Source organism: Entelurus aequoreus, linkage group LG06 (genome assembly GCF_033978785.1).
Source record: "Entelurus aequoreus isolate RoL-2023_Sb linkage group LG06, RoL_Eaeq_v1.1, whole genome shotgun sequence".
Taxonomy (NCBI): Eukaryota; Metazoa; Chordata; class Actinopteri; order Syngnathiformes; family Syngnathidae; genus Entelurus; species Entelurus aequoreus.
Genome location: NC_084736.1, coordinates 47,984,513 through 48,007,285, shown reverse-complemented (window position 1 = coordinate 48,007,285; position 22,773 = coordinate 47,984,513). Strand labels below are relative to the sequence as shown.

General features: G+C 41.3%; 1 protein-coding gene across 1 annotated transcript in view; it reads right to left on the bottom strand.

Annotated features, from left to right (window-relative positions):
• The window catches only part of LOC133652305 (synaptic vesicle glycoprotein 2C-like), an 87,704-nt gene that overhangs the window by 41,914 nt on the left and 23,017 nt on the right, over positions 1-22,773 (bottom strand). The window contains exons 2-3 of the mRNA XM_062050906.1: positions 15,312-15,492; positions 12,468-12,619 (exon numbers count right to left, since the gene is read on the bottom strand). Of these exons, the coding sequence (XP_061906890.1) occupies positions 12,468-12,619; positions 15,312-15,492 (333 nt within the window). The remainder of the gene's footprint in view (positions 1-12,467; positions 12,620-15,311; positions 15,493-22,773) is intronic.

The window sequence follows — 22,773 nt, the reverse complement described above, 5'->3', positions numbered from 1 at the left end:
TATATATATATATATATATATATATATATATATATATATATATATATATATATATACATATATATATATATATATATATATATGTATATATATATATATATATATATATATATATATATATATATATATATATATATATATATATATATATATATATATATATATATATATATATATATATATATATATATATATATATATATATATATATATGTTAGGTCAGGAAAACACACAGAGGCTATTTCATCCCTAGAAGCCTGTTTCGCAGGTTTCCCTGCTCTTCAGGGGATAATCTTCAAGATCCAGGGGATTTTATATATATATATATATATATATATATATATATATATATATATATATATATATATATATATATATATATATATATATATATATCCATCCATCCATCCATCTTCTTCCGCTTATCCGAGGTCGGGTCGCGGGGGCAGCAGCTTAAGCAGGGAAGCCCAGACTTCCCTCTCCCCAGCCACTTCGTCCAGCTCCTCCCGGGGGATCCCGAGGCGTTCCCAGGCCAGCCGGGAGACATAGTCTTCCCAACGTGTCCTGGGTCTTCCCCGTGGCCTCCTACCGGTCGGACGTGCCCTAAACACCTCCCTAGGGAGGCGTTCGGGTGGCATCCTGACCAGATGCCCGAGCCACCTCATCTGGCTCCTCTCGATGTGGAGGAGCAGCGGCTTTACTTTGAGCTCCCCCCGGATGGCAGAGCTTCTCACCCTATCTCTAAGGGAGAGCCCCGCCACCCGTCGGAGGAAACTCATTTTGGCCGCTTGTACCCGTGATCTTGTCCTTTCGGTCATAACCCAAAGCTCATGACCATAGGTGAGGATGGGAACGTAGATCAACCGGTAAATTGAGAGCTTTGCCTTCCGGCTCAGCTCCTTCTTCACCACAACGGATCGATACAGCGTCCGCATTACTGAAGACGCCGCACCGATCCGCCTGTCGATCTCACGATCCACTCTTCCCTCACTCGTGAACAAGACTCCGAGGTACTTGAACTCCTCCACTTGGGGCAGGGTCTCCTCCGCAACCCGGAGGTGGCACTCCACCCTTTTCCGGGCGAGAACCATGGATTCGGACTTGGAGGTGCTGATTCTCATCCCAGTCGCTTCACACTCAGCTGCGAACCGATCCAGCGAGAGCTGAAGATCCTGGCCAGATGAAGCCATCAGGACCACATCATCTGCAAAAAGCAGAGACCTAATCCTGCAGCCACCAAACCAGATCCCCTCAACGCCTTGACAGCGCCTAGAAATTCAGTCCATAAAAGTTATGAACAGAATCGGTGACAAAGGGCAGCCTTGGCGGAGTCCAACTCTCACTGGAAACGTGTCCGACTTACTGCCGGCAATGCGGACCAAACTCTGGCACTGATCATACAGGGAGCGGACCGCCACAATCAGACAGTCCGATACTCCATACTCTCTGAGCACTCCCCACAGGACTTCCCGAGGGACACGGTCGAATGCCTTCTCCAAGTCCACAAAACACATGTAGACTGGTTGGGCAAACTCCCATGCACCCTCAAGGACCCTGCCGAGAGTATAGAGCTGGTCCACAGTTCCACGACCAGGACGAAAACCACACTGTTCCTCCTGAATCCGAGGTTCGACTATTCGGCGTAGCCTCCTCTCCAGCACACCTGAATAGACCTTACCGGGAAGGCTGAGGAGTGTGATCCCACGATAGTTAGAACACACCCTCCGGTTCCCCTTCTTAAAGAGAGGAACCACCACCCCGGTCTGCCAATCCAGAGGTACCGCCCCCGATGTCCACGCGATGCTGCAGAGTCTTGTCAACCAAGACAGCCCCACAGCATCCAGAGCCTTAAGGAACTCCGGGCGGATCTCATTCACCCCCGGGGCCTTGCCACCGAGGAGCTTTTTAACTACCTCAGCAACCTCAGCCCCAGAAATAGGAGAGCCCACCACAGATTCCCCAGGCACTGCTTCCTCTTTGGAAGACGTGTTGGTGGGATTGAGGAGGTCTTCGAAGTATTCCCTCCACCGATCCACAACATCCGCAGTCGAGGTCAGCAGAACACCATCCTCACCATACACGGTGTTGATAGTGCACTGCTTCCCCTTCCTGAGGCGGCGGATGGTGGTCCAGAATCGCTTCGAAGCCGTCCGGAAGTCGTTTTCCATGGCTTCCCCGAACTCCTCCCATGTCCGAGTTTTTGCCTCCGCGACCGCCGAAGCCGCACACCGCTTGGCCTGTCGGTACCTGTCCGCTGCCTCAGGAGTCCTATGAGCCAAAAGAACCCGATAGGACTCCTTCTTCAGCTTGACGGCATCCCTCACCGCCGGTGTCCACCAACGGGTTCTAGGATTACCGCCACGACAGGCACCAACTACCTTGCGGCCACAGCTCCAATCATCCGCCTCGACAATAGAGGCGCGGAACATGGTCCATTCGGACTCAATGTCCAGCACCTCCCTCGTGACATGTTCAAAGTTCTTCCGAAGGTGGGAATTGAAACTCTCTCTGACAGGAGACTCTGCCAGACGTTCCCAGCAAACCCTCACAATGCGTTTGGGCCTGCCAGGTCTGTCCAGCATCCTCCCCCACCATCGCAGCCAACTCACCACCAGGTGGTGATCGGTAGAAAGCTCCGCCCCTCTCTTCACCCGAGTGTCCAAAACATGAGGCCGCAAATCCGACGACACAACTACAAAGTCGATCATGGAACTGCGGCCTAGGGTGTCCTGGTGCCAAGTGCACATATGCACACCCTTATGTTTGAACATGGTGTTTGTTATGGACAATCTGTGACGGGCACAAAAGTCCAATAACAAAACACCGCTCGGGTTCAGATCCGGGCGGCCATTCTTCCCAATCATGCCTCTCCAGGTTTCACTGTCGCTGCCAACATGAGCGTTGAAGTCCCCCAGTAGAACGAGGGAATCACCCGGGGGAGCACTCTCAAGTACTCCCTCGAGTGAATCCAAAAAGGGTGGGTACTCTGAGCTGCGGTTTGGCGCGTAAGCGCAAAAACCACAGTCAGGACCCGTTCCCCCACCCGAAGGCGGAGGGAAGCTACCCTCTCGTCCACCGGGTTGAACTCCAACATGCAGGCTCTGAGCCGGGGGGCAACAAGAATTGCCACCCCAGCCCGTCGCCTCTCACTGCCGGCAACGCCAGAGTGGAAGAGAGTCCAGCCCCTCTTGAGAGAACTGGTTCCAGAGCCCTTGCTGTGCGTCGAAGTGAGTCCGACTATGTCTAGTCGGAACTTCTCCACCTCGCGCACTAGCTCAGGCTCCTTCCCCCCCAGCGAGGTGACGTTCCACGTCCCAAGAGCTAGCTTCTGTAGCCGAGAATCGGACCACCAAGTGCCCTGCCTTCGGCTGCCGCCCAGCTCACATCGCACCCGAACTCTATGACACCTGCTATGGGTGGTGAGCCCATATATATATATATATATATATATATATATATATATATATATATATATATATATATATATATATATATATATATATATACTGTATATATACATATACATATATATATATATTAGAGATGCGCGGTTTGCGGACACAACCGCGGAGTCCGCGGAGTCCGCGGATAATCCGCGGATAATCCGTGGGTCGGGCGGATGCATGACGAAAAAAATAGATTTTAAATAGATTCGGGCGGGTGGCGGTTGAACCAATTCAGAAAAAAAATACATAGTTAAATGTTGTTACCCACATACGAAAAACGAGCAGCACTCTTTGAAACAGGCAATTATTCATCAGGCACTGCTGCAGCTGTCACACCAAATTTCTTCCCCCCTACAAAAGCCTTCCCCCCATTTACTTCCGGGGCTGCGTCCAATAAAGTCACAAAGTTGCCGGGGGTCCTTAACCCGGACGCGACTGTCCTGTTTCGCGCCTGTACAAAAAAAAACAATAATCGATTTCTTCAGATTCCAGCAGCTGTCAAAGACGAAGTATCCTTCCAGCGACGGGCAGTCAAAGCCGAAGTGCTATCGATCGCTGTCAATGACGTAAGAGGAAACATGACCACGGAAGTAAATGGGGGCGGGGGTTGTAGGGGGAAGAAATTTGGCGTGACACAGCACACCACAACACAACACAACAGGAGAAGAAGAAAAAAATAAAAAGATGGCAACGCCAGCTGCAAACGTGGTACGCGACAAACTAAAAAAGGGAATACTAAAGACCAGGGGAAAAAAATAACAATAATAGTCAAAACTTTCTTAATGGAAATGACAATAATATTATAATAATGGTAAATAATATTATCACGCATTAATATCTCTTAGCCTCTAATGCGTGGCCAAGAGACATTCAATGTGTGGCACACATTGAATGTCTCTGCTGCATTGGATCAGTCTCCTTTCTTTAACGGGAATGCCTTGCATCGTCTATATTAGATATATAACAACGGGTGGGTGGCGGGCGGTTGTGGTTTTGATAAAATGTTATTTAGGGTGGATGGCGGGTGGATGACGACTTTTGTGATGCGGTTGCGGATGAAATAATTGCCTATCCGCGCATCTCTAATATATATATATATATACACTACTGTTCAAAAGTTTGGGGTCACCCAAACAACTTTGTGGAATAGCCTTAATTTCTAAGAACAAGAATAGACTGTCGAGTTTCAGATGAAAGTTCTCTTTTTCTGGCCATTTTGAGCGTTTAATTGACCCCACAAATGTGATGCTCCAGAAACTCAATCTGCTCAAAGGAATGTCAGTTTTGTAGCTTCTGTAACGAGCTAAACTGTTTTCAGATGTGTGAACATGATTGCACAAGGGTTTTCTAATCATCAATTAGCCTTCTGAGCCAATGAGCAAACACATTGTACCATTAGAACACTGGAGTGATAGTTGCTGGAAATGGGCCTCTATACACCTATGTATATATTGCACCAAAAACCAGACATTTGCAGCTAGAATAGTCATTTACCACATTAGCAATGTATAGAATGTATTTCTTTAGAGTTAAGACTAGTTTAAAGTTATCTTCATTGAAAAGTACAGTGCTTTTCCTTAAAAAATAAGGACATTTCAATGTGACCCCAAACTTTTGAACGGAAGGGTATATATATATATATATATATATATATATATATATATATATATATATATATATATATATATATATATATATATATATATATATATATATATATATATATATATATATATATATACCTGTATATATCTATATATATATATATATATATATATATATTAATTAATTTTTTTATTTTTTTTACTTGGGACTTTCCGTGGGCCGGATTTTGGACGGATAGTTTGGGGGGCCCTGATTTAAACATTTAGTTTGTTCAAATTCAGTATAAAAACATTCACAGCAAAAGTATTTTGTTGCTTCAAAATTCAAAATAAGTTATGAAAAAATTTTAATTAAATGAAAATGTTATGAAATTACCTGCAAAATTTGATGTTTTTTCTTTTTTTGTGGGGGTGGGGGGGGCTGGCTTTGTTTGGATATAAACAAACAAATATTTTGACATTTAGGGAAGACAATAGATGTATACAAATATGATGTAATATATAGGAATGTCTGATGCTTGAGGTCAATAAAAATGTCATTGAAAAATAGAATAAAATAAAAATTCACTTCACAAAATTTAAATGCAAAAAATTCAGTTACATAAATTAAGAGTCAAAAAAATCTTACGTAATGAAGACACAAATTAAGTTCCATACGGTGGGCCTTAAAAAAATGCAAATTGACGCCGGGCTGCACCTTGGACACCCCTGCTGTACACCATTCCCAACGGAATACGCATACAATAGTTGGGCTGTCACTGATGTCAGCTGTTGAGGAAGCAGGCATAAAAAAAAAACACCGCAGTGCCAGTCGTGACCTCACACGTCTCTCCACAGATCGTGCCTCATGGAGATGCTTCTCCCCGGGGAGCAGTGCCATTATCCATTACCAGGCGTAGGTGGTGACAGTCAGGGAGCGTGGGGGGTTAACGATAGTGTTTATGCCAGGAAATGTCTTCTGAGGATTAATCGCACAATGTAATATCATTTATTTAACTGAGATAGCAAATTTTAGGTTTCACAATTTGTAAAGTGTCTCAAAAAAAAAGATATAGTCTCATTGCAATTCAAGGGTACAGTATACCAGTACTAATAAAGTACTGTGGGGGGGGGGGGGGGGGGGGGGAGGGGGTACTAGGATGACAGGGGATGCAAAACAATAACAGTGCAATACTTTTTTATAACATGGTCACTACTGCCTAGTTTATTTTGTTATATTCTTATTTTACTGTTATATGTTTATTCTCATTGTTGCTTTTTATTTTTATTCTTATTGTAATATTTTTCTATTTTGTTTCCATTTATGCCCCCATTATTTACTTTACTTACTTTTTTAAATTTGATATCAATTCTATACACTGCTGCCGGAATTTTAATTTTCCTGAGGGAACTCTCCTGAAGGAATCAATAAAGTACTATCTATCTGTCTATCTAATGTCCTTTTTTTTCATGGATATGACGGCACGCTATGGTGACACTGCTGGTAATAATAGCCGAGGCGCCTATAAGTCAACACACACACAGAGCACCAGAAGTGGAAACAGTGTGGAGACAGAAGAGAGAAAATGGACGTATTTTGCGATAGGGCTGGAGCCCAATGTTGGGCCGCAAAGTAATATCTTTCTCAGCTGTGGTCCGTATGGTACTGAGTTGTAATGCACTTCACCACCACTTGTGGCAGTAATGACAATATCAAGCAACAGGAGAAGTCTGGAGCTAAAGTCAAAGAGAAGTTTCTTAAGCGCAAAATTATGACTAAAGTGGTGAAACTTTATTTTCATTTACATTTTGATTTTATTGGCAGTTTAGTCAAGAAACATTCATTATTAATTTGGTGTATTCATTTTAGTACAACATAATTGTATGTTCATTTATTTTTCATACCCATTTTCCTAATCAGCCTGACCTAAGCCTAAAGTTTGTGTAAAATAAATAGATACAATTATTGAGTACAATTAAAATCAAGGATTCTAGTTCAGAGTTAATATGTGAGTGGGCCCATGGCCCCTCTCTAGTGGAAAACTGGGCCCTAAGGTCAAAAAGGTTAAGAACACCTGCTTTAAAACATAGCTAGCTGGCGGCTAATGTCCCTCCACAGTGTTTTAGCTACTTCTAAAACACTAATCCTCACTTCCGTGGCGACAAATAAAAAAAGTTTCTTAACATGCGTCACTACACACCGTAGGTGGATGCAATAGCTCACCGCTAACAGGCTAGTGCTCCTCAATGTAAACAAATGCCATGGTTGAACTTACTCCTGACATCCACTGTAATAATACCAAGTACAAGAGTGTATCTCGTCAATACTACAATGAATATATCGATATTTTTTATCATCACAAAATCTTTTTTACTTTTTTTTAACATTCATATTATGTTTATAAAGTCAGGAAATACATCCCTGGACACATGATGACTTTATTTATGACCATTGTATGATCCTGTAACTACTTGGTATTGGATTGATACCTACATTTGTAGTATCATCCAAAACTAATGGGAAGCATTTAACAGATAAATAAATAAAGAAAGAATAAATAAGTTCTTATTACATTTCAACAGAAGTGTAGAGAGAACCTAAATCAGAAAGTAACCAGACATTAACAGTAAATGAACAAGTGCTTTAGAATAATAATCCATCCATCCATCAATTTTCAAGCGATTGTCCCTCATAATTTTGACAAAATAATATGTTACACTATATGTTATTGCCAAATTAAGAGCTTTTGTACCTCGTTTGTTTACTTACTACTAAAAGAGAATTTGTCTATATTGTTCACTTTGTTATTTAATTCCAACACATACACTATATTGCCAAAAGTATTTGGCCATCTGTCTTGACTCACATATGAACTTGAAGTGCCATCCTATTCCTAACCCATAGGGTTCAATATGATATCGGTCCACCTTTTGCAGCTTCTGGGAAGGCTGTCCACAAGGTTGCAGAGTGTGTTTATAGGAATTTTCCACCATTATTCCAAAAGCGCATTGGTGAGGTCACACACTGATGTTGGTCGAGAAGGCCTGGCTCTCAGGTCTCCGTTCTAATTCATCCCAAAGGTCTTCTATAGGGTTCAGGTCAGGACTCTGTGCAGGCCAGTCAAGTTAATCCACACCAGACTCTGTCTTTATGGACCTTGCTTTGTGCACTGGTGCACAGTCATGTTGGAATAGGAAGGGGCCCGCTCCAAACTGTTCCCACAAGGTTGGGAGCATGGAATTGTCCAAAATGTTTTGGTATCCTGGAGCATCCAAAGTTCCTTTCACTGGAACTAAGGGGCCAAGCCCAACTCCTGAAAAACAACCCCACACCATAATTCCTCCTCCACCTCCACCTCTGTCAGTTTATGTGGCCTACTACTTCGTGGCTGAGTTGCTGTTGTTCCCAAACTCTTCCATTTTCTTAGAATAAAGCTAACAGTTGACTTTGGAATATTTAGGAGTGAGGAAATTTCACGACTGGATTTGTTGCACAGGTGGAATCCTATGAGAGTTCCACACTGGAAATCACTGAGCTCCTGAGAGCGGCCCATTCTTTCACAAATGTTTGTACTAAGTGCTTGATAGTATACAGTTGTGGCCGGGCCAAGTGATTAGGACACCTGATTCCAATCATTTGGATGGGTGGCCAAATACTTTTGGCAATATAGTGTATCTTTGATTGCAAAAGGAAACTTATGTTAATTTATCATAGGATATTCTGTTAAAATAAAGCCAATAATGTTGTTTTTTTTGTGGTAATCTTTATTATGAAAAGTATTGAAATTATATTTTGGTACCAGTACCAATACCAAAATATTGGTATCGGGACAACAATACTTTACAGTTATATACCAGTATACCATCCTTTGGGAAATAGTTGTTGTGTTGTTCACTACAGATATTGACCTACCAGAGTAAATTAGCCCTGTTTTTATTTCTTGATTGCCTTTTTCTGTGCGCAGAGAGTGTGGGATAGAGAGGAAATAGAGAAAAGGACAAAAATGGATCTTTGGTGCCTTCCCCTCGGGGTTTGTGTTTCACTCACTATTGGAAATCTCATTACAGGGGATTATGTACATAAATGAACCTACTACTACTGCTTCTTTTACTACTACAACGATGGATGGATGGGTGGGTGGATGGATGGATGAGATGTGATTGGCTGGTACGAGGCTACTGTGTGTGTGTGGGTGTGTGTGTGTGCGTGTGTGTGTGTGTGTGTGTGTGTGTATTTCTTCTCTATCACAGTCAGTGACGTAATAGGGAGGCCAAAGGATTGCCTGGTCATAAATCACCTCGAGCACAAGCTTTGTCCTGGTCAAGCAAGGAGAAAAAGCTTATTATGCTTGATTAAGAAGAACACTTTGGCAAGATGGAGAGTGGAGAGAGAGAGAGAGAGAGAGAGAGAGAGAGGGACAGAAAGCAGGGAGGTAATAAAAGGGAAGGACAGAGTTAGACCGAGCCAACAAAACAGAAAATGAGGGCCTGGGTTGAACAAGGTTAAAAAAGTATGGAAGAAGCAAATATGGGAAAAATGAAATTAGAAAGCTCTTCCCCTGTGTTTTACGTCTTCGCATAAGTGATAAGAAATGCAAGGCGGTAATAGAAGTCATCTTTCACTCTGCCAGAGTGTCTGCTCTATGACACCCATGCATAATGTTAACCTCTGTCTCCTTGCAGGAGCAAATCAATGCCAGCCTATTAGGTGATTGATTCCAGGAGTCAGACTAACCCCGGATTACCACAGGATGCCAAACTGCTGCGGAACGTCACCGCCGCGGAGGCGGGCTCATTCCGTTTTTATTCAAGTTAATGGCTGTGTTCTCACCGCAGGTCAATTACGATTTTTTTTCCCATATGCGACCTGTATCGGATTATTTCATATCCGTGTGAACATTGCAATTCTGAATTTTTCATATCCAACCCAGGTCTGTGGAAACAAATGGGATATATACGCGATGTGTCTTCAATGTCCTCATCCGACCAGAACATCATCAGAAAGCGACAAGGGTCAGAATTATTCGCTAAAATAGACAGATCAGAAAACAGATGAAAGTAATGTTTTGGGAACTCAAGTGAAAATTCCACCACTCCAGTGTTCGCCCAGAGACACGCTCTTCAAGCAGACATCGAAGATAATATCCCGTAAAACTGACAAAATACAAAACCCAAAACCAGTGAAGTTGGTACGTTGTGTAAATGGTAAATAAAAACAGAATACAATGATTTGCCAATCCTTTTCAACCTATATTCAATTGAATAGACTGCAAAGTCAAGATATGTAACGTTCAAACTGGTAAACTTGATTATTTTGTGCAAATATTAGCTCATTTGGAATTTGATGCCTGCAACATGTTTCAAAAAAAGCTGACACAAGTGGCAAAAAAGACTGAGAAAGTTGAGGAATGCTCATCAAACACTTATTTGGAACATCCCACAGGTGAATAGGCTAATTGGGAACAGGTGGGTGCCACGATTGGGTTTAAAAGCAGCTTCCATGAAATGCTCAGTCATTCACAAACAAGGATAGGGCGAGGGTCACCGCTTTGTTAACAACAATGCGTGAGCAAATTGTCCAACAGTTTAAGAACAACATTTCTCAACGAGCTATTGCAAGGAATTTAGAAATTTCGCCATCTACGGTCCGTAATATCATCAAAAGGTTCACATAATCTGGAGAAATCATTGCACGTAAGCGTCAAGGCTGAAAACCAACATTGAATGCCCGTGACCTTCGATCCCTCAGGCGGTACTGCATTAAAAAGCGACATCAGTGTGTAAAAGATAGCACCACATGGGCTCAGGAACATTTCAGAAAACTACTGTTTCGTTCTTGTACTGTAAAGTTAATGATTGTTTCTCAGATCGAACATTAAATATATTGTCTTTGCAGTCTATTCAATTGAATATAAGTTTAAAAAATGATTTGCAAATCATTGTATTCTTTCACTGCTGGACTCTAGAAAGAGGTTCCGCAGCCTCCGAAGCAGAACCTCCAGGTTCTGTAACAGCTTCTTCCCTCAGGCCGTAAGACTCTTGAACGCATCACAATAATCCCCTCAATTCCCTCCAAAAACGGATTAACTGGCTGGAATATAAAGACAATATAACATACATCCATAAACGTGGATGCATATGAAAAAGTGCAATATATTTATCTGTACAGTAATCTATTTATTTATATCTGCACCTTATTGCTTTTTTATCCTGCACTACCATGAGCTAATGCAACAAAATATCGTTCTTATCTGTACTGTAAAGTTCAAATTTGAATGACAATAAAAAGGAAGTCTAAATCTAAGTCTAAGTCTAAGTATTCTGGTTTTATCTATGATTTACACAACGTGCCAACTTCATTGGTTTTGGGTTTTGTACTTGTCCTCTTCCTTCTTATCTTATACGCACAATAATTCCGTTCAGAAAATGTTGACTTTGATGGCACACAAATCTTTGAAATTGCCACAAATGTGACAGCACTGAGACTGAGATTGTAATGTCCTAATAGACGGGGTCGGACTTAAAGTCAACTTGTCAAAGGTTTTCAGACGAAATGTCACCTCATTGACACGAATGGATGACACATGCTGATTCTGGGGGTCCAACATTTAAGAAGCATTTACAGGCATGATGAGCTCGGGCCCAGCGAAGCTGGCGCCGTTTCTGGGTGTTGTTGATAAATGGCTTTCGCTTTGCATAGTAGAGTTGTAACTTACACTTACAGATGTAGCGTCCAACTGTAGTTGCTGACAGTGGTTTTCTGAAGTGTTCCTAAGCCCATGTGGTGTTATCCTTTACACACTAATGTCGCATTTTGATGCAGTACCGCCTGAGGGATCGAATGTCACGGTCATTGCCACTTACGTGCAGTGATTTCTCCAGATTCTCTGAACCTTACAGACCGAAGATGGTGAAATCCCCAAATTCCTTGCAATAGTTTGTTGAAAAAAGTTGTTCTTAAACTGTTCGACAATTTTCTCACACGTGAGTGGGGACCCTCGCCCCATCCTTGTTTGTGAATGAGTGAGCATTTCATGGAAGCTGCTTTTATACCCAATCATGCCACCCACCTGTTCCCAATTAGCCTGTTAACCTGTGGGATGTTCCAAATAAGTGTTTGATGAGCATTCCTCAACTCAACGGTCTTTTTTGCCACTTGTGCCAGCTTTCTTGAAACATGTTGCAGGCATCAAATTCCAAATGAGCTAATATTTGCACAAAATAACAAAGTTTACCAGTTCCAACATTGAGTATCTTGTCTTTGCAGTCAATTCAATTGAATTTAGGTTGAAAAGGATTTGCAAATTATTGTATTCTGTTTTTATTTACGATTTACACAACGTGCCAACTTCACTGGTTTTGAGTTTTGTAAATCAGGGGTAACTGGGTGCTTTTGAGGTTCACGTTAGCATTAGTGTCTTATATGTGATTAGCTCACCATAGTGCGGAATAATGGCCCACGCCATGGCCGACGCGTAGATCTCGCCAATCATCCAAAACATACACAGCCAGCTGAGGTGTTCGCCTCTTTTCTCCCTGGATAACACCTCTGCAAAGAAGGAGAAAACAATGGGCACAGCACCCCCTATCCTGCAAGAAGCATAAAAACATGGAAATTAGACATACAGCAGTAGCTGCATGACACGTCTGGGTTAATTTTCTGTTTGTTCGTCTTAATTAAAGAACCAAGCTTTAACACATTTTATGATTGGCTTTTTTGATTGGCAACATGGACCTGGATGACAGTACGACATGACACGTACACAATCACTTTTAGCTTGTTGCAGTGTAAAGGTTGCAACGGCAGTTTAGACGGCTTTTTTAATTAATCTAAACTATAATTACTGCCTTTACTCCGAAAGGAACTGTTACACAGCGATACCATGAGGACACAATAATTACTACTGCATGCTGTACAATAGGGCTGTGAATCTTTGGGCACCACATGATTCGATTTTATTCTTGGGGGTAACGATTCGATTCAGAACCGATTCTCTATCGAAACCGATTCTCGATTCAAAATCAATACTTTTATATTAACATTGGGTGCCAGTTCTATGATTAACTATATTCCTCTGTAAAATAGACAAACGAGCTCTAGTGAATTTCTATGTTACTTAAAAGAAAACTAGTTTTGTTTAATAAAAGTATATCAAAACATTTAATAAAGTCAAATACAAATAAGGCAACAAGAGAAGTATCCAACACTTCTCTTTTCTAAAGTAAATATGTACAGCAGATATGATCATCTATATCAACAATATGATTTGCTTGAGTGGCTGGACAGGACAGATTTACTTTTTCATGTATATATTTTTTTTAATCGATTTTTGATTTTTTTGTAATCTATTAGGAATAGTTACAAAAAGGAATCGCGAATCATTCGAAAATCGAATTTTTACACCCCTACTGCACATGGTAAATAAAATTAGGTATGTACCCTGGTATGGTTAGCTTTGCAATAAAGAAAGAGAATTCACACTTTATGGTAGGGGTCTTCAACTTTCATCATTATTAGAGCTACTTTGAAAAAACGAAAAGGTGAGCCATTTGTGTTTTATTTATATGGCTGTCCACTTTTAAATTGTACTTTATTTATAAAGTAGACCCAAAGATAACTGCACTTTTTGGGGGAATTTTGCGCATTATTCACAATCCTTATGTAAGACAAGAACACATATTTTGTTATTTTTTTATGCATTGGCTAACAGTGCAGCTAACGCTCATAAAACCCTCTAAAATAACCCACCAACAATGATCTATTTACATGCCGTAACCTGAATATTAACCAAGAATTAGCAATATTGTTATTATAAGTGCTAACGCAGAGGAATTTATTTTTGCAGTGCTTTGATCAATGAGAAGTAACTAGTTTATGCTGCTATATTGACATATTGAGCCGGTGAGCTGCTGCATTGCCTTTGAGCTGGTGAAAGTTAATTCTAGTTTATAAATCATGCCTTTCACTTGTAAAATAGAAGGTGGTTGCTATAAACCAAGAAGTTGGTCCACTTTAACGTTCAACAAGAAAGACACGAAAAGACGCTTGTTAATTTTATTTTTTTTTACCTGTGTGAGGATTATGATTAATTCTTCATCTAATGACAAGAAATAAACATCCCATCAGTCGGCATCCCAGTGAGAGCAGACATTGTACAGTAACTGATTGTTTTAATACATTCATAGTTTGTATTACTTGTTTAGCACTTAACCACAGTGCTACTTTATGTTTATCCACTCAACTTCTAAAATGTGTAGCTCATTCTCCGTATATTCAGGCTCAAACTTTTGAGCCTGAATATACGGAAGATGAGCTATGAATATATAAGGTTCTGGATCATCATTTGTCTCAAAGTAGTCATTGTTGTCTTTTATGAAGTCTGTCATGATTAGTGGTATTTGTTGTTGTTAAAGGTAATAGTGAACGTGATCCGTTACAGGAAATTAGTACGCCTCTGGATGCTTAAAATGAGCAAAATACGTAAATAATACATGTTATTATCAAGTACTACATTATATATATATATATATACTTACAGAATGTATATAAAATGTTGAGGGGTTTTTTGGGATGTTTTTAGAGCAATTTATAAGCAGAATAGAACAAATCCTATTCCCTCCATTGTTAGCTGACTTCTGCTAATGTTTATATACGAGATAGAATGCATAACAATACACACGGATTGTGAATGATGGGCAAAATTTCCCCCCAAATGTGCAATTCCCCTTTAAGACTGCTGAAAAAAATCGATTGAAGCCAATTTTTATTCATTCCAATTTTAAATCAATTTATAAATTTCAAAAATCTATGTAAAAAAAAGTCTACTTTTAAATGAATGTTTTTTTTAGGACATTTCCGCACCTACTCACTGCATATATACTGTATGTCATACGTCAGCATCCAAAGAGCTTTTTTTTAACCTGTTACCTGTTTTTTTTTTTTAAAAACACAATATAATATATTTCGAGAATCAGTTCGAATCGAAAATCAGTTTAAATTGAGAATCAACTCTGAATTGAATCGTCCCCCCAAGAATTGGAATCGAATTGTGAGTTGTTGTAAGATTCCCATTCCTCACTGGCATGCATCCTCAGTGTTGTACCCTGGGGTCCCAGGGTGTTTTGTGTCTCCCAACATAGACCTTCGCCGAAGTGACCCAGCCAGGGTTGATGCATTTTTTCATGAAGCAAACAAGATGGACACACGACTGGCTTTTTTTTTTACCAATCATACCGACTGATGGCCTGGACCCCCACTGACCTCGAGTCTTCACAGACTTACCCAAACCCGGCGGCGATGCGGCAAACAAGGAAGAAGCCGTATCCCTGGACAAAAGACGAGAGAAAGGCGAAGAAGCCATTGGTGGACATGCAGATGAGGAGACACTGTCTGCGGCCAACTTTGTCAGACATTCCTCCCCAAAAGAATGCGCCAAACATCATCCCCAAGTAAACGATGCTCCCTGGAAAGAGAAGGTCAGAGATATGATTTATTCTGGTTGTGTCATCACAATTTAGGACCACAGCTTGGCAGACAAACAAAGATATGACACCTTAGTTTGAAGACATCAGGCCAAATGCTCCGGTGTACCAAAAAGATAATGTTGCAAAAGGAAAATAGACAGGTCACTTAATGTGTAAACAGCATAAAGCAAAATAATAACTTGTGAATGTTCTGAGATAAAAGCTGTCTCTCGGCTAATTGTTATGCTTTATTGTCTTACTTTGTATTCCAAGGAAGAAAGTGAGAGTGAAGGACAATCCGGTTAGTAAGAGGATAGGGTTGTTGTACGGTATCATTTTCGGTACTATACCGTCTCTGAAACGTACCGGTCCCCCCCAATGAATTATTTTGTGAACATTGCAACTTACATTACTGTTTAGAAGCTGGCACAAGAATGTAACCAAAGGGTCTCGGCCGAGGGCAATTGCCAACCGGCGACTCGTATAAACACTAGTAAATGAGTGGACCTTATACACGTCAAGACGCACTTCATCTTCGACATCAATAACATGGAATGACTATGCTATGCTAACAACACAGAACGCTAACAACACAGCTAATAATCGTTGCTGTGACTGCTGACCAAGTTTTTGCAGAACAACTTATTCATGTGGTGTCAGTGCAGCGAAGCACAGTTCTAACTTAGAGAAATTACTTGGGTATTTCCACGTTGTGGCCGTGTTGTAGTGACCAGGCAATGCTTGCAGGATCTTCTGGGATACAGGAAAGTACTGTAATCTACAGTTGAACACATTTATCCATCCATCCATCCATCTTCTTCCGCTTATCCGAGGTCGGGTCGCGGGGGCAGCAGCCTAAGCAGGGAAGCCCAGACTTCCCTCTCCCCAGCCACTTCGTCCAGCCCCTCCCGGGGGATCCCGAGGCGTTCCCAGGCCAGCCGGGAGACATAGTCTTCCCAACGTGTCCTGGGTCTTCCCCGTGGCCTCCTACCGGTCGGACATGCCCTAAACACCTCCCTAGGGAGGCGTTCGGGTGGCATCCTGACCAGATGCCCAAACCACCTCATCTGGCTCCTCTCGATGTGGAGGAGCAGCGGCTTTACTTTGAGCTCCTCCCGGATGGCAGAGCTTCTCACCCTATCTCTAAGGGAGACCCCCGCCACCCGGCGGAGGAAACTCATTTCGGCCGCTTGTACCCGTGATCTTGTCCTTTCGGTCATAACCCAAAGCTCATGACCATAGGTGAGGATGGGAACGTAGATCAACCGGTAAATTGAGAGCTTTGCCTTCCGGCTCAGCTCCTTCTTCACCACAACGGATCGATACAGCGTCCGCATTACTGAAGACGCCGCACCGATCCGCCTGTCGATCTCACGATCCACTCTTCCCTCACTCGTGAACAAGACTCCGAGGTACTTGAACTCCTCCACTTGGGGCAGGGTCTCCTCCGCAACCCGGAGGTGGCACTCCACCCTTTTCCGGGCGAGAACCATGGACTCTGACTTGGAGGTGCTGATTCTCATCCCAGTCGCGAGAGCTGAAGATCAAGGCCAGATGAAGCCATCAGGACCACATCATCTGCAAAAAGCAGAGACCTAATCCTGCAGCCACCAAACCAGATCCCCTCAACGCCTTGACTGCGCCTAGAAATTCTGTCCATAAAAGTTATGAACAGAATCGGTGACAAAGGCCAGCCTTGGCGGAGTCTAACCCTCACTGGAAACGTGTCCGACTTACTGTCGGCAATGCGGACCAAACTCTGGCACTGATCATACAGGGAGCGGACCGCCACAATCAGACAGTCCGATACCCCATACTCTCTGAGCACTCCCCACAGGACTTCCCGAGGGACACATTTAAGGCTATTATATTGGGTGAAACAAATGTAAAGGTGTTATTTCATGCTTAGAGGGCTCTTATTATGTTTAAAAAACTTATTTAGAAGGTCATTGACAGCCTTCTATGAAAAGTATTTATTATTAATAACCCTGCTTTGCAGAAATATGTGCACTGCGGTCATGGTCCGGTACCAATTAACTGCGATAAACGAGGCACGACGATACAGAGATTACAGTCTAATCAATGATGGGCATACAAATGAGAGCAGTACACAAGTTCAGGGGTTCTTAACCTTTTTGAACTTGGGGCCCAACTTTTCCACAACAGAGAGGCCTGGGGCCCACTCAAATATAAACACTGAATTAATAATTTTACTCTTTATTGTATTCGTATTCAATAATTACATCTAACGTACTTACAATTTAACAGGCTAAACCTTGTCAAATGATATGAAAGCATGTGTTAATCACAAAGATTATTATCAAGGCTTCGGTCAGGCTGATTACAAAAATAAGTAGAAGCATTTAAGTCCCATCTTAGAACTCACTTGTATACACCAGCCTTTAAATAGACACCCCTTTTAGACCAGTTGATCTGCCGTCTCTTTTCTGCTCTGCCCCTCTCTCCTGCGTGGAGAGGTAATTAGGTGACCACAGATGATGCGCTAGCTGTTCTAAGTCGGGACCCGGGGTGGACCACTCATCTGTGCATCAGTTGATGACGTCTCTGCGCTGCTGACTTGTCTCCACTCAAGATGATCCCCTGCTGGCCCCACTATGGACTGGACTCTCACACTATTAACTAGATCCACTCGACGTCCATTGCACCGGTGTCGTTGTGGCTTGTGCAGCCCCTTGAGACACTCGTGATTTAGGGCTATAAACATAAACTTTGATTGATTGATTGATTGAAATATACTTTTTAATTTTAACTAAATTATAAACACATAATAATAGTAAACATATTTCTTAAATGAAATAAAAGTGCTAATGAAAATACAGCCTTACCACTTTAGTCATAATTTTTGTGCTTAAACTTCTCAATGACTTTAGCCCCAGACTTCTTCTGTTTGTTTGACATTGTCATTACTGCCTCAAGTGGTGGAAAAGTGTATTACAGTGTATTACAACTGGTATGATTGGCAACACTAAATTGGCCCTAGTGTGTGAATGTGAGTGTGAATGTTGTCTGTCTATCTGTGTTGGCCCTGCGATGAGGTGGCGACTTGTCCAGGGTGTACCCCGCCTTCCGCCCGAGTGCAGCTGAGATAGGCCCCAGCAGCCCCCGCGACCACGAAAGGGATACGCGGTAGAAAATGGATGGATGGATAGTTCAATTTAACTAAAGCGGCCTGCCTCTCTTTTATCTTTAAAAATTGGCTTAATTCTCTAAAAAGACTGCAGCGATGTATTTAATTGATTAGCATAGTGACTTGTTTCATCTTGGTGCACGTAGATATGTACAGATGTACGAAGGCACAGGATATTTGTTGTCACAATTTCACAAATCAAAAGCCACATTGCGCACACAGAGAAAGCCACTGTTCATGCGTGTTGCAATAAACCTAATGGAGACATACATCATGTTTTCAGACATTTCTGCGTCCTCCCTCTTGCTGTGAGCAATATCTCCCGGTGTCTTTTGCTTCAGGGGTCAAAACCTAGCCATTTGTCACAGTTGGCAGCTATCTATTGTGCGGCTGTGCCATCCATCCCAGTCAAACATCAACAGAACGCTTACAGCAATGCACAATTAATAAGTGCTTTGGGAAGAATGTAGAAATAATGCACACTACTGCAGGGCAGATGCACATTTTATAATGCGAACTGTGTAGCTATACCAGCGAATAGAGCAAAAGAAGTACCTGCACTCCCTCCCACTCGCAATGCAATAAAAGCAGTTTGACAAATGACTACCACCCTACACAGGACAGTCAATTACGTAATGAATTTATCGATGTTCTGTCCAGCTTGTAGCACGCCATCTCGGGCGCATGACGTCAGCAGTGCTGGCACCAATAAAGCACAGGGCAGTACACTGTAGTGTCACATGTACTGTAACTCAAAAAAATAACCTCCTGGAACAAAGAGAGGCTTGTCACTGTGTTAAATGGCCGAAAGCAAGTTTGGGAGTCATCTCAGGTCAACGTGATATTGTTTTCTGCGGCCCCAAGCAGTGGCTTGTTTGCGATGCTCCTTGTTCAGCGTTGCGTCTCAACGATGATTGTTGCCGTCTTGATTTGACTTAGATTTAATATTTGTACACCAATTTCTGACCACATTAGGTGCAGTACGCCTTTAAAATCAAACAAGTTAATAACATAACAGCTGCATTGAAAATGAGTGTACGACATATAGAAATACATTTTTTTAACCATTTCTGTTTTAATAAAAAGTACAACCACGATAACAAACTGTGAGTATTCATTAAAACGGAAAAAAAAAAAGTGTATTATCTAATGCTATTTTAGATAGCATAACTGTGATTTGTTCAGGAAACAGCTTTTTGTGAATTGGCGAAAGCAGAGAAGTTTGAGGTAGGTATTTCGCTCCCCAAAATACAACAAAAAAATTATAGTGCATGTATAAATGTATATATAAACTGTGTATATATATGTATATGTGTATATTAGGGTTGTCCCAAAATCAATAATTTAGTACCGGTACCAAAATGTTTATCAATATTTTTCCAAATAAAGAGAACTACAAAAAAATTCAATATTGGCTTTATTTTAACAGAAATTCTTACACTACATGAAACACTCACAGTCAAAGAACAATTTTGCAAGGTTAAAATATAAATTAAAAGGCATTGAAATGGCATCGACTCTGAAGGGAACGTCTGCCCTGTGCTCCTCGACTACAGTCTGCACCGGACCGAACAGCAGGACAGGTGTAACAACTACATTATTACCTGTCACTTATTATAACTCCTTGTGCATATCTGAATGCTTATTTTTAAATGTTTGAAGTCTGAAGAAAAGGTGCTAATACTAATCGCCACATTTGGCGAGGCGTGTTTTAAAGCAGCTGTTGTGAGAGTAGCATATATGTGTGTGTGCTCCTTTAACAATGGCAGTATGTGGGGTGAGTGACGTGAGTAAGTGAGTGGGTAAGTTAGGAGAGGTAGTGCTAGCATGTGCAGGAGTGTCAATAGCATGGTGGATGTCCGGTTGTGCCCTGTGGAAATGATAAATAAAGTGACCAAATTGTAAGTAATCGATGGCCTCGTCATTCTGACCGAAGAGCGGAGCTTTACGGACCCATTAAAGTGAAGTGTGCTACCACCGACAAAACATCGGCCCTGGAGGGAACGTCTCCCCTGCGGTCCTCGACTACGGTCTGGAAGCCGACAAGCAGGAAAGGTGTAAAACAGAACTAGCAACGCGGTGCCTCCCTGTTTAAAGCGTCACCTTTATTGTTAGTTTTGAAGCCCAAATTCCTCCATATTGTACTTCACCACCCTCTTTATTAACCAGTAGAATAACCATCTTTTGTCATTCTTCTCCACCACAATGTTATTGCTTGTATGCGCTTTGTGTGTGCGTTTTTACACACTCAACATCATGCGCCTCGGCTCTGTAGTCACCGCCGCACAGCGGAATTCAGATGAAAAAACGGTACCGGTACTTTTCAAAGGTGGTATAGTACCGATTTCAAAAGATTAGTACCGCAATACTTTGTTAGTACCGGTATACCGTACAATCCTAGTGTATACACCTATGTATATGTGTGTGTCTATATATATATATATATATATATATATATATATATATATATATATATATATATATATATATATATATATATATATATATATATATATATATATACTAGGGCTGTCAAAGTTACCACGATAATAACGTGTTAACTATAAATATCAATAACGGCACTCATTTTTTAAACATTTTGACCCTCAGGCCGTGTTGTAGCAAGCGGAACTTGGGAACTTGCAGTTTTCTTCCTACTGATGAGCCACAAACGAGCAGAAATGGACAAAAGAAAGTCTACCTTATGGCAATATCAGGACTAAAAAGGACTATTTTTCGCCATGAGAAGAGACGACAATCCCTGCAGCAAACACTTGCTGCGCGCGTCGTTCGGTGCGTGGTGCTTAGCATGCATAACATTTAGATTGTTTCTGTGACTGATTTAGACTGACTGATCGTCAGGATGTCCAAAGAATACTTTTTTTTTTATTGCAAACAGTCATTTGACATCAAAACATGTCAAGACACTTTCTCAAAACAATCACACACTTTTCCGGCTTCAAAATAAAAGCGCTGCGCTATACATCCGGTTTAACTACGTTTAGGGTATCTCCTTAATGTAAGGGCTTCATATTAGCCACCACACCTAACAAAATAAAGTAATATAATGTATCGTAGCGTCCAGAAGAAAACAAAGTATGACGCTCTTTTTATCTTTTATGGCCAATTTTATGCTAACAGCGGGCCCAATTCCAACAAGTATTTCCTCCGTGCACACACATCTGCCTACGTCTTTCACTTCTAGACACACAACACTTGTTCATTCTCTGCCGACACGGTGTGTTCACAAACCATGGGAAAAATAACCACCATGACACACTAACATACACATTAACACCAGCCCTGCGTACGGGGTTGTCTGGAGCAGAGGCAGCGTGTCCGCGCTGTGGAAGTACTTTAATATATTTGAGACGTACCTGCGGACAGCGATCTTCACAATTTAAGATGACACTGGCGGCTTTTAATGAGGGAAAGGCTCCCTGCAATGCGAAGCAAGTGTGATGTCAGGCTCGCTTTTCGTCACAGAATCTAAACAGAGTCTCTAAACCCGAGTACAGTGTCCAATAACACCAAAAATAGATGCAGATTTGTTGCCAATCGTTTTATTACAGAAAAAGTGACGAAAAGGATTGGAGATAAAAAAAGAAATACATAAAAAATTTCAACAAAGTACACTGTACAATAAGCAGCAACAATTTTAAAAATAGAACAAATGATATTATGTAAGAACAATATATATGCTAATACCATACTTAATAATAACATATTTGTTTTAAATGTATCTTCCCCCTTTTTTTTAAATCACGATTAATCGTGATTAAATATTTTTATCGTTTGACAGCCCTAATATATACAAGTAAGGCAACAAGAGAAGTTAACCACAATTCTCTTTTAAAGTAAATATGTACAGCAGATATGATCATCTCCATCAGGGGTGTCAAACTCAAATACAGAGTGGGACAAAATTTAAAACTGAACAAAGCTGCGGGCCAAGGTTGAACAAAATACCTTTTAATAGGGACCCAAACAAGTTTTGCATTGAATATTGAACAAGCAAGGCTTATATAACTTTATAGTGACATGCAAAATAGAGTTTCAAATGATAATAATAATAATAATAAAAAAATATCAATGGCATATCAAATACAATTTAAATAAAAATTGAATGCCT